This window comes from Chaetura pelagica, unplaced genomic scaffold (assembly GCF_000747805.2).
Source record: "Chaetura pelagica isolate M959 unplaced genomic scaffold, ChaPel_1.0 scaffold72, whole genome shotgun sequence".
Lineage (NCBI taxonomy): Eukaryota > Metazoa > Chordata > Aves > Apodiformes > Apodidae > Chaetura > Chaetura pelagica.
Genome location: NW_009952560.1, coordinates 497282 through 510529, shown reverse-complemented (window position 1 = coordinate 510529; position 13248 = coordinate 497282). Strand labels below are relative to the sequence as shown.

The window sequence follows — 13248 nt, the reverse complement described above, 5'->3', positions numbered from 1 at the left end:
AGATACAGATTGCAACCTGCAAGTGGCTTTAGGAATTGCCATTAACATTGTGGCTGCACGTTACTGCATTTTAAACATGTTTCCAACACAATCAGAATGTCACAATTTGTAAAATCTGGGGTGATTTTATAAACGATCGATGCAGCAGAACTCGCTCCATCAAGCAGCCTGGGAGCCAGTTCATTAGCCTGATTAGCAGCAACTACCTGGACAGAGAAGGAAAAATGCCAGACAAGGTTGGATAAATTCAAGCATGAAGATGAAAATTATTCTTTTCTCTGCCTTTTCCACTTGCTTCTCCCTTTCACCCATACTCCGCAGATGTAAAGACCCAGAGCTTAGGCTTTCCTGCCCCTCTGGCAGCTGCTCCAGCCACAGCCACGTGGCCCCTTGGCACTGGCCAGGCTTCACCCACTCCCAGGAATTTTGGCTAATCCTGGCTAATAAGCAGTGTTGTCCTTCATCCAGCAAAAGGGTAAGTGCTTGTTCCCCAGGAAACAGCCTCACAAACAGAGCTGAGCCTCTGGGGTGCTGGAGAACTCCCTCATTTGCCAGGAGTAGGGAGGGAGGCTCCAGCCCATCCTGCCCCAGGATGGCACAGACAAGTGGGACAGAGCCAGGTCCAGAGGTGGACTCCAGTGGAGTGTATGGGAGGTGCATGTAACATCACACTTGAGGGCACTTGGAGTCTGCTTCTGGTCCTTTTGGACTCACAGTTCCTCCTCTCTCTTTAGATCCCATCTAGGAGCTTACACAAGGATGCTAATATGAAGAGAAATGTTATGGCTCCTATGTAGAAAAAAAATCAGGGCTATAAAAAATTAACCGACAAAATAAATTCACAGAATTCCTGGGGAATGAAAAGAAGACCTGTTGCCTCTCATCTTCAACACACTTTGTGAAAAAACCAAAAGGTTCCATGGCAGCTAAGGTGCCCTAGCATCTGCAGCCCTCAACTTCTGCAGCTATGGACCTTTTCTCCAGATATGACAGGGGAAAGATGCTTTGGAAAGAGGAACCATCCTCTGAGGCTTATCTCTCAGGTTCACGCTGATAGCAGAGCTCCCCAGCTTCCCCTAAGAGCACAGAAAAGCTGAAGCAGAGCTGTCAGAGCAGAGCTCGGCACCAGCAGAGCACAAACACCACGGCTCCCCGGTGCCCTCGCGCCTCGGAAAGTGCTTACAGCAGCAGAGTGCCACCGGCAGGGACGGAGGAGGGATCACCTTGAGGTACGTGGGAAGAGACAAGTGTCTTGCTTACAGGATGCAAAGGAAGGACTAGCACACCCCTGCTCTTTTTGTAATGTCCCTGCAGAGTGTCCTGGGCAGAGCAGCCCAGCCAAGGCAGGCACAGGCTGGTGAGGAGTCCACCGACAGGGTGAGTGGGCAGGCAGCAACAGAGCTCACTGCAGGCACAGCCGAGAGCCCCACGGGGAAGAGAACTCCAGGATTTGGGATATTTCAGAAAATCGAGACTTTTTCCTGAAGCAGAGCCCTTCTCCAGGGATGAGGCAGCCAGTGCTGCAGTCGTGCTGTGGGACAGGCTGATGTTCCCTAGGACAAGGTGTCCATGTGGAGCCCTTGGAGAGGGATGGCAGTGACTGCTCTGTGGGGCGACAGGCAGAGACATGGAACCACGGGTCAGGGACTTGCAAATGGGTCTGACAAAGTCTCAGGAGGACAAGGCATGGAGATGAACACCAGGATGCACTGTCAGCCTATCCAGTGCACACCGCATAAACTTGTCAGGTTAAGAATCAGTTTAAGAGAAGAAAACAAGGAATTCAAACAGAAGCAGGCAGAGGACTTGGTGAAGCTCAACTGACACGGGCCACATCGGCCGAGTTTGTGCCTTGCTGGGACCAGTACTGGTACTAGAACCCCCAGTGCTCCCTTAGCCTCCCAGTGCTCCCTGAGCCAGCAGACCAGGGCAGAGCAGGGACATGGGGCCCTTGGGCCCAGCACAAAAGCCCCATATAACACAACAAACAACGTGCCAAGATCCTGAATGGAGAAGGGGATTTATGACCCATTTAAGGGTGGTTGCAAAAAGAAGGGTAGAAAATTCCATGGATATAAAAGGAGGTTGTCAGGGGTTGAACTCTCCAAACTATGTAAGAATTCTGAACACTTGGTTGCTGTTACCAAACTGATGGGCACTGGGTGCTCACAGCCCCTGGCTCTGAAGAGCTTATCTTTCCAAGGAAGTCTTTTGCTCACTGCTCTTGAATTTTCCAGGGTATGACTTGCCCTGAGTTCAGAGAGGGACCAACACCTGGAAAGGTGCTGCTGGAGGGAGGGAATGTTATCCTGGAGGTTTGCCTGACTCACCCAGCCAGCTGCACACACCAAGCTGCTTGTTCAGACAAACAGCAGAGCAGTGAAAAATTCAGGCAGCACTGGGAAGTGAAGTTTCCTGACCCTGTCATGGAGATGAAGCAGTGGCCGAGCACTCCGGGCTGCTTCCCTCTCCCATTCCCAGGGCTTCCAATGCTGCCTGGCTCCATGACACCTCAGGCAGCATCCCTAAACCAACAGGCTGCACACACCCCTCTGTGCAGTCACACGTTTGTGGCTGAGACAATAACCATATCAACCCAGTGAGCCTCCCCGAGAGTGAACTCGTGTCCAGAGTGCGAAGGCGAAACAAGAAACCTCAAGGCTACAAGCCCAAGTGCTCCAGCTGCTTCCAAACACATGCTGTATTAGAGCAGGAGAGTGGGGCATAAAATCAGTCTCATTGGGAGAGAAGAGTATCCCAGAGCCTGCCCACAAGTCACTGTGAGAGCCCAGGTATATTCACCCCCTCCCAGCACTGCCTGGAGCTCAGCATCTCGACTGCAGGGATCATGTGAACCACTTGCTAAGAGACAGAGGAGCATCATTTATTTCCACTGAAAGGAATGGCCATAACATTGAAAATAACCCTCAGCTCATTTTCACAGAACTGTACAAGCAATAATGAAACCTTGTCTCTCTTGTGAAATATGTGGAGGAAAATTCCTCTTTGAAAATCCTGTGTATTCTAAGCTACCATGACAGGAGGAGAAGCAGTCCTCACCTTTGAAACTCTGGTATGCCTGATACCCCAGCAAAACCCAGGGGTTTACTGCCCTAATTTCCTGATGTCAGCTTAACTGGCCTCATGTCCAGCTTAACCAAACACCAGCCAGCTCAGTACACACCCTCTGCTTCCTTGTGGTACTCACCACACACAGCTCCCTTGGCTTTACTATCTCCAGGGATGCCACAGAGCCTGACAGTGGTCCCCCCAAAACTAAGTCATTAGACTGGCCAGAAAAGACACCTCTAAGAAGAAAATCCACGTCCCATAACATGCCCAACAGCCCTTCCTCTGCAACACCAATAGGACAGGGGGAGCTGCCTCCAATACAAAGGGCTCTGCTGATTTAACACTGCTGGATTCAGCCACTGGGTCATCATGTTGACACTGATTTTGAGCTGTGCTCACCATGCAGAAGCTGTCACAAAAGGGGATGTCAGAGCTCCCGTTCTCTCTTACCTCTATGCCTGTTGGTTGTCTTGTCAAACATGAGCATGGCGTCCTCCACCTGCAAGACAGAAGAGGGGAGATGTGTGCTTTAACATGGGTGACAAAGGCACAACAGATAAACTGGGCTGGGGAGATGAAAGCAGGAGCAGCCTCAGGTCAGGCAGAGATGATGCATCAGATCTCCTTGCTTTTGCTCAGAGTCAGTTCTTCCTTTTGGAAATCTGCTGCTTCCAACCCATCTTTGCTGACATGTGATCATAAAGTGGAAAAGAGAACATTAAAAGTTCTGTTGCCCTGAAAAGCCAAATATCTAAGGAGTTCTTCCATCTCTTGCCAGTCCCTTGGCAATGCCTCATTCTCAGCCTTTTTCCTATTTGTAGGGAGATAAGGAAGGGCCAAGAGAGGAACTGTAGATGAAAATCAAGCCCATGACTTCTCCAAATCAGAGTTATTCTCTTGGCTGAGAATTAGGAGGTTACAAGAAGTACGGGCAGGGTAAAATCTGGTCAGCCAAGAAAGGTATTCAGAGGTTTTCAAAAGGCCTTTTGAAAAGCTAGAGGGAAGAGGGAGGAGGGAGAAAGTTTAATTCGCATCAGGCTTGGCATTTCCACTTCAGAAGAGAGATGACTGATGAAACGTATTGAAGTGCAACCAAATTGCTTTCAACTTTCATTACTATTTGCATGATTTATTCCACCTCCATTTAATCTGTGCAGCCACACCTAAAATTTTGCACTTATTTTAGAAGGATGTTGTGCTGGGGTTTTATTTTCCAGCATTATCACATTTTAAACTGTTGCTGAGAGGCTGCAGGAGCTGGGGCAGGTCAGCACCATGTGCTGCAGGAAACAACTGGGACAATCTCTCTGAAAAGAAACTACAGACTTGCTATTCCCTGTTTGAAAGTAGAAGCTGATGAAAACCTGTAACTCCACTGAATTGCAGAAGACATTGCGGGGAGGGAGGAGCTTTTTAAAGAAAAGGTTTTATTCTTTAAAGCACTCCACTGGTTGTCTCTGAGGGGTGGGTTTTATGGTTTGCCTGGGGCTTTTTATTTCTCCAGTTACTTTTATGATACTTCCATGTTCTTATATTCTGGCTTTCTGTAAATAATTTATTCTAGGCAAGTGATTTACAATGCAGTTACACACTCTCCTCACCTTACACAGAACCACCAAAGGGTTCTATCTCCCACCCAACTGCCCGTGCCTGCTCTGTGCTGGCCTCTTCCTCTCTGCCAACACATTTGCACAGTAGATCAAGCCAGGGAACTGCTCCAGGATAAAACGAACCACACTTTCTCTTCCAGGTTAGGTTTAAGCCAGATCAGTTACCCAGCACAGCCAAACCAATGCCTGTGCTACTGCTGAGGGCAGGGAGGCAGCACCTTGGGGGAAGGTGGGACCACTTTTGGTAGCTGTGCCAGCTTCTGCTGCCTTAATGTGAACCTGAAATCACAGCAGGATTTGAAAGCTCCCACCTGGATAAGGCTCAAAATCAGTGTCAACCCTGTAGTCCTCTCTTATGCAGGGGAGCACAAACCCAGCCCACTGCTGTGTAGAATTATCCTTTGTCCTGGCTGGGTAGAGACATGTTTTGGAAAGGTGGTATAAACAGCTTGAACCTCTCTTAACTACTGCACTGAAATCATGCTGGGCTATAGTGAAAAAAAAAAATGCAGTGCAGCAAAACCTTACACTGTGCCTAAACTCATCTAAAAACCTGTCTTGGGTTAACTTTTCTCAACTTTTCCAGTCCTAGTGGTTGGCAAAGTGTTAGCCTGAGATGGAGAACAGCATGCCTCCTTGATACCCATCTTGAATGAAACCTAAAGGTGCTGATGCACTGAAAATTCCAAACCACGTTAAGCAGAGAGCCATTTGTCCTGCTGTCTGTCTTCACCCACAGGAAGAAAACTCACAAATACGAGTCATATCAGAAGGCAGATAAGGACAGAGCTGCCCTTCGCCCCCCCCACTGCTTATCTCTGCTCTAGGGTTACGTCTGCACAGCAATCTTTATTTTTCATTCTCTGAGGTCTTGGCCTCACTGGAACCAAAAATTACACGTTGCACCTAATGCTGCTTCCCAGAGCATCGCAGCTTCCTCTGCCTCGCTCCCCCCGAGCGTGCTGGCCACCCTGCTGCCCCCACCCAGTCACTGCTGCACAAGTTTTAACAAGCAACAATTCCAGCATAACCTCTTTGCCTCAGATCCCCCAGAGGGGCCTCGGGTGGGCAGACCCCACCAGCCTGGGGGGTCCCTCTGTCCCCAGAGGCAGAGGCTGCCCTGCACACAGGCTCTCCTGGATGGATCCACACATTTCAAAACAAAACCTCCTCCTGCCAGGACCTCATTGGGGACTTTCTAAAGGCTGCACATATTGCTGTTAGGGGGAGAAGAGAAATCAGATGAGGCACAACTTGACTCTAACCATGCTTTAGCACAGCCAGGTCTCAGCCCAAGGCCTCCCAGCAGTGCCTGGGGGGTCCCTCTGTCCCCAGAGGCAGAGGCTGCCCTGCACACAGGCTCTCCTGGATGGATCCACACATTTCAAAACAAAACCTCCTCCTGCCAGGACCTCATTGGGGACTTTCTAAAGGCTGCACATATTGCTGTTAGGGGGAGAAATCAGATGAGGCACAACTTGACTCTAACCATGCTTTAGCACAGCCAGGTCTCAGCCCAAGGCCTCCCAGCAGTCTGAGGGTGGAAAATCCTCTCTCAGGCTCAGCTGTGGCAACACCATGGGTCTGAACCTCTTGTGCAGCCCCATCCTACTTCTCCAAGTGCTGCCAAGACAGAGGAGGGACAGGTCCTGGCATGGGACAAGGCACCAGTGGAGGCAAGGGGCTCTAGTTCTGGTTCCAGCCCATCCTGGGGGGGATCTGCCATTTCAGTCGCCCCTCTCCTCCCACACAACATGTCTCAGGGCCAACCATGCTTTGTGCCATGTGAACTAAGACCCCTCTACACTGCACTGATGATCTTGGCAGAGGTCTTTTTAAATGCAAATAACTCCTTATTAGCAGTAACAAATGCAGCCTGCATGGACTAAGCCGGGAGATTTCCATGGTGCAGGCTGGGACCAGGAGAAGTGCAGATATCCCAGAGACAGGCCCTTCATCCCCCCAGGCAGTGGTACCTGCATCTGGGAGCAGAACTGGGTGCAGACCCACCTCCAAACAGGTCAGCCCCACCAGGCCAGACCTGAAAACCTGCGAGGGGGGCAAGCAGCTCTGTGGCTGTCAGACATGGTCCAAGCACGGCTTTAAGAGAAAATAATCAGTGGGGTGTTCTTTAAGCCAGCTGGTGCCCTTTCAACAGCATCTAATTGGTTATCTTTTCTGTTTCCTAAGGTCAGAACATTTTATCTCCGTCTCTGCCCTTTTGGAGTTTACCCCACCCTGTGTTATTTTTTAGGGCAGGCATTGTAACAGAAGAATAGCCTCTTTCCTCCATAGTCCAGTGACACAATGAGACTTCTTGAAACCTCCTGAATAGATAAAGTGCAATGGCAAAAGGAAAATTCTATTAACACTTCGCAAAATAAAACATCTAAGAGCTGGTTAGACAAGCCAGAGAAGAAAATCAATATGGAGAGGGCAGCCTGCTTAGAAAAACTTTTCACCAGTTGCAAAAAGGTGGTGAGGGTATGGGAGGGAGGGGGAGAAAGAAACTTATTAATTCAGAAAACCCATCAATGGTATGGAAATCTGGCAGAACAGCAAGAACTGAAAGTAGAAGAATTTGAATATACAAAGGGCTGAATAGAATGAGGAACCCACACTGCCTCACACACAGCCCGTTTCTCACGGTTCTCTCTGAATCAAACACAAGCAGCTTGTTCAAGTTTTCATCAAGGAGAACTAAGGGACACAGTCAAGGTAACCGACAGTAAACCCTGTAGTAAGCAAATTGATCCCTATTTCAGGGGAAGGAGAAAAAAAAAACAAAACAGCCCACAGATGAAACTCAAGTAGATTGAGGAGCTGTGACTGTCTGAAAGTTAACCCCTCCTCAAACCTGAGGCTCTCTTGCTGGCCTGGTGTTGTGAAGATGCTTGAACAGCACGTTCTCCAGGTCTCAAAACAGACAACTAGCACCTTGCTTAGAGAAGAGAAGGAAGTTTTCTCCAGGGGTAGGAAAAGGACTGGAAGATGCCATCACCACCTCCAAGGTTTGGCTGGGGTACAGCAGAGCTGATCATCCACCACATGCTGTTAGCAGCTGCCATGGTGGCCTCCTGTGGGCATGTTCTCCAGTCATGGTGAAAAACCACCCACCAGCAAAGAGCTGACCCTCCACATACAGGTGTAAGCCACTGAGCAGAGAGCCACTTCCCAAAAGCTTGTGTCTGTTTTCAGATGTAGCATGGCTTAAAGGAGCTGATTAATCTGAACTAATTACAGGCATCAAATAAGAGTAGATTACAAAATGAACAGTCTTAGCCCTTAAGGTAAATAAAAATTAAGAAGAAAAAAAGCCTTGCCAGATAATACCACTTACAAATGGACACTAAAGCCCAACAGACTTCTCCTCTGTCCCAGCATACATCCAATTTAGACCCAGTTTCTTACAGAAAGCCTAACTAATGGGCTTTAGTTTATTTAACTTTTTTTCCAACCCACTTGGGGCTCTGAGAAATGAAGAGCTATACCACTTCTTTAATCACTGCCTGGAAGGAGGAATAGGAGAGAATAGGAGGAAAGAAAAAAAAAAACCTGGAGGAGCCAAAGGCTTTAATAATCCTAACAGTTCCCAGGGTTATTTAAAATATGCCCAACTAGTTCACAAAAGGCTCCACCGAGATAAATGTATTTGATTTTCTTCCACTTTAATGGAGGCATACATTTAAAGCAACAAAACCAGGGTGACCTAAATAAAATTACTATTAATTGTACTCAGAAAGTCTGAATTTAAGGCAACTGATCCAGCCTCGGCACAAGAACACACAGGATTCTCTATTCATCCCTCTAACTTTCCCCTTCAGGATTTCCATGGGGCAGTTGAGCCGTTCAAGATGATCAAACCCAGCACCAGCCCATCACTGCTCACACCTTAACAAACCAGCTGAATCTTCTTATGCCTCACACTCCTCCAGCCCAGGAAAGTTTTTCCCAATCCAAAAACCTGAGTTTCCAACACATTCAGTGCAGATGGGGACGAGAACAGGGGGGGCTGTTTGTTTCTAACACTCCCGAACAGACTTGGTGCTACGTTCTCCATCCCTTCAAGGTAAAGAATAATTAAGACAGACAAATGAAATAATTAAACACTCTGGCAACTCATACTGGGTCCTGGGAGAAAAGAATTTACAGAAGGGTGACATTCAGCTACATACAGATGAGCTGTGCTTCTACCCCCTCCAATCCTCAACCCTTAAACTTCACAGGTCCATCAGTTCTTCAGCTCTCCCAAGAAACGCATGCTGGATATTCTGCTTTAAATTCCTCAAATTATTTATACACACTGCACAACTCCTCCAATATTTTGCCTTCTGAAGGAGAAAAACCTCTTAGCTGCTAGTAAACTGTCAGGTGCTATTATTTTAAATGCCCATGTGAAATCCAAGCACCGGCATCGTGCTTCTGCAGATTTCCAGCCTCCCTACATAAATTAAGACAAATGCATATTGCATGCCAGACAGTTAGAAAAAACGGCTCCCCCACAGCAGGTCCCTGGGTTTGATTACAATGGAATTAAACAAATAAAGAAATACTTTAACCTCTTCCCCTCTTTCTGTCAAGCAGGCTCCCCTCCTCCCAGTGTGGCTCCCTCCCAGTCTGAAGGCACCTGGAGGACTCTTGCCCCTTGCCCACGTGCTGTCATGGTGAGGGTTGGTCCCTCCCCACCCTGATAAGCTGGACCACCCTGTGGGAAGCACCATGTCCCAGACCACCATACCAGACCACTGGCTCTCAATCCAGAGCATGGCTGGTCCCCACTCCACCATCTCACCTATGCCTGAGGGCTCCACTCCTGCACTTGCCCTGATGGCCGCTGGCTTGGCCAACCCACCAGGGAGCAAACCCAAGACCTCCAGGGCCAAAAGCACAACTTAGGAGAGCTTTACAAGGTAGCCCTGGCTGCCTGGTGAGAGATTCCTGTCCCCTGAGGATCAGGCACCATTTATGTAGAGCTCCCCAGGATCTGGAGACACATGGTGAGGTCCCTCACTGAGCGCTTCCCAGGGATGACTTATCAACCAAGGGCTGACATATTATGCACCATGATAATAATCAATGCCACACTGTGCAAGAACAAATTCCAGTGCTAGCAATTCTTTCCCCCAGCAGTCAACTCTTTAAAAAGTCTTCTTCAGCAATTATAGCTAATAAAACTACAATTTTATTCAACACACACATATCATTGTAACTAATTTTGCTCCATCAGGGCTGAAATTAAAACAGTCATGCAATCACATTAATCTCAGGGCTTGCTCACCAGCCGTGACATGGCAAAGAGCATCCCAAATGCTTGCCAAAAAGCACAGTGGCTACTCTTGGACTTCAGAATGCTCCTACAAAAACCCAGCACGTTACTCAATGCTTACTCTACCAAGGGGATGTAAGAATGACTAATATTCTCCAGAAAAAACAGCAGGAGAAATCAGAGATGACTTCATAGATGATTTCCCATTAATTCCTTCTCTGGTATTAATAATAGGAAGTACTGATGAAAGCAAGGCTCTCTGCCATTCTTGGATCAAGTTATAAACTCTATGAGGATTCTTGGAGTTTGCCTTTGACCTGTCATCTTTGCTGAGAACTTCCCTTGCCCCCACCAGACTTCCAGCACATGGCAGCCAGCATCAACAAGGGGGATGACAAGGCTCTTGAAAAATGAAAAAACAACCCATTCATTCATCTGGGCACTGGCAGCAACCCTGTGCAGACGAGGTGGCCTCATCTCCCAGATACCTGCAATACTGGGATCTTCCTTCATCAATGGAAATCAAGCTGAAGGTGTCAGTGAAACCGGGAGCCAAGCAAAGCCATCACCATGCTAGTCTTCTCCTTGGCCACAGGGCATGTCTGTGTTCCCCGTGCTTTTTGAGACAGCAGGGCCTGCCTCTGCAAGAGCAGAGCAAGCCTTGGGCTGGGTCAGATCTCTACAATCAAGTCCTGCAGCCAGATCTAATTGCCCAGAACAATTTATGCCTGCCAGCACAGAGGCAGCTGTCCCTTGGGTCTCCTTAGCTTGATGGGAAAATAGGAACCAGCACTGCCTTTCTGAAATGGAGTAAGAGTTGGAGAAGCTGAGACCGAGTCACAGAGAGCTCACAGGAGCCAGCCAGACAACCCTGATCCTCCTGCCCCTCTCCCTGGCCAGCAGTGCTGCAGGTAATCAACATCCAGCTGCAGTACAGTGCTCCAGGATCCTGATGGAAAACGGTACAGAGGATACACATGTCCACCCTTGCAGCAGGAACCTGAGACTCAACTCCACCTGATCACTAGAACACACATGAACCCCAAAATACAGGGCTAAGAACACCTTGCTAGATGCTGTGCTACTCACAGCCCTGGAGATCTGCACCAACAACCAAAATTTCACTGCAGAAGAGCAGCATCTCTTGCTGGGAAGGGGCAGAGAGGTGGCAGAGCCCACTGCCCAAACACTGATGGCCTCAGTGGTCTTTGGGGACAGCTGCTGGGCCAGGAGTGGCACCGCTCCAGAACCCCCATCCTCAACAAGCCACATGCTTTACAAAAAAGCACCAGCTAACCTACCAGGGAACAGAAAGCAGACATCCATCTTTGTTTCTGGAAGCAGACTGATGGAATGGCACACAATACACATGTTGACATGAAGCTGCAGTGTTCAGGTAACAAACAGATTTGTGAATTAGAGCAGTGCCTCCCTCACTGCCACAACAAAACTCCAGTCTATGCTTCTGCCAGAAACTGGTGCCATGGAAATTTCTTCTGTGATCAAAGCTGATTCATGCTACAGTAAGAGACAGGGAGTGATTGATAACTTTAAAATACATGTCAACAGCTAAAAAAAAAATTCAGCATGCCTTAAAAAGCAAGGGAAGGAGCATATTCTGAACTCATTCAGCCTGAAGCCAGAGTTGGATCACGGAGCTCCCGCTGTTGCCCTTCGCTGGAGAGGCAAGAACAGAATCCAGTTCAAAACAGCTGCTGGAGAGCCTCCAAACTCTCTTACAAACATTTAATTCACCCTGCCTCAAAACATCATTGTGTTTTACCCATCTAATAGACAAGAAGAGGGTGGGACTAGAAGGAAAATTAAGCTACAGGCATTATCAGTGACCCGAGTATGGCCCCAGAGCCAGCCACTGTCCTGGAAAACTCTGCCTTTGGTTCCCTGCCAGCATCAGGAGATCTACCTCCCACATGCATCCTTGTCTATTTATTCAAGATGTCTTGTCTCCCTGTACATGTGCATATGTGTATCCACAGATCAGGATTTACTTTCTACAAATCTGCCCCAAAACTGAGGAATTTCTGGTGTTTTCTTGTGAGATCCACAGACAAATGAAGAACCTGAACTCCATCCAACCCTGTCCCTTCACTAGCAGCCTGAAGGAGTTATCACCAGATAAAAACAGAAGACAAACACACACAAGCTGTACTTTTTAAATGCACACAAAATAACTTTAAAATACTATTTTTGGTGCCCACACAGGAGCTGTTAGGGGTTCATGTTTAAACTTCTGCTGCTGAAATGCAGGAGAACTTTTGTGCTTCTGAAAGCAAATGCTGAGAGCCCCATGTGACCACATCACTCAAACTGACACTTAAATATATCAAATATCCCAGGATATTTAGCACAAGAGCTGACAGCCCTACAGTCCACCTCAGCCCCTTTCACCCCCCAGGTGCTCTTGGGCTGAGCCCTCCTGCCTGGGCAGTGCTGATCTCCTCCATGCCAGAGCACAAAGGAGATGCCACCACAGGGCACTGGAGGAACATTGCTCCTTCAGCAGTTCAGCAAGCCAGGTGTGAGGCAGTTTGTGATTTTACTTTCACGGAACATTAGCTGCCGTCAGCAGAAATAATTCTTCCTCCCTTCGTAGTGCTCGTTTGCATATTAGCCCTGCAAAGTTGCAATCTGTTTTCTTTTCCAAGCAACACCGAAGAGGTGCTGCCCATTAGGACTGGCCAGCACAGATTTTGGAAACCTGGAGACTTTTGGAGACTGGTACAGGTCCAGCCAGAGGAGGGGCAGCTCCCGCCGGAGATGTGCACAAACAGAGGGCCAACGGGATCTCCCTTCTCCTTGATGGGCTTTGGCTGTGCAGAGCAATGCCACTACCTGAAAAGGCAGCAGATTTAAATATCTGTTCTCCTTTCTCGGCTGCAACAAGAGGGACACTGTCATTTACTGTAACTACAGCATCAATTCAAACTCTCCTGATCTCTGTTTGATTTGCACAAGGCATTTTCCCTAGAAGACACTCAGGTTTTTCTGTGGAGCTGGTTAAAGCCCAGGCTGGCTGGATCTGGACCCCCTGAGAGTGCTACCCCCTGCCATCCCACTGCTCTGCCATTTCTCGGCTGCAACAAGAGGGACACTGTCATTTACTGTAACTACAGCATCAATTCAAACTCTCCTGATCTCTGTTTGATTTGCACAAGGCATTTTCCCTAGAAGACACTCAGGTTTTTCTGTGGAGCTGGTTAAAGCCCAGGCTGGCTGGATCTGGACCCCCTGAGAGTGCTACCCCCTGCCATCCCACTGCTCTGCCATGCAGGCAGGCAG

General features: G+C 48.3%; 1 protein-coding gene across 1 annotated transcript in view; it reads right to left on the bottom strand.

The window, feature by feature from the left end:
- Positions 1-13248, bottom strand: part of MSI2 (musashi RNA-binding protein 2) — a 152893-nt gene that overhangs the window by 85605 nt on the left and 54040 nt on the right. The window contains exon 3 of the mRNA XM_010009100.1: positions 3523-3571. Coding sequence (XP_010007402.1) covers positions 3523-3571 — 49 coding nt within the window. The remainder of the gene's footprint in view (positions 1-3522; positions 3572-13248) is intronic.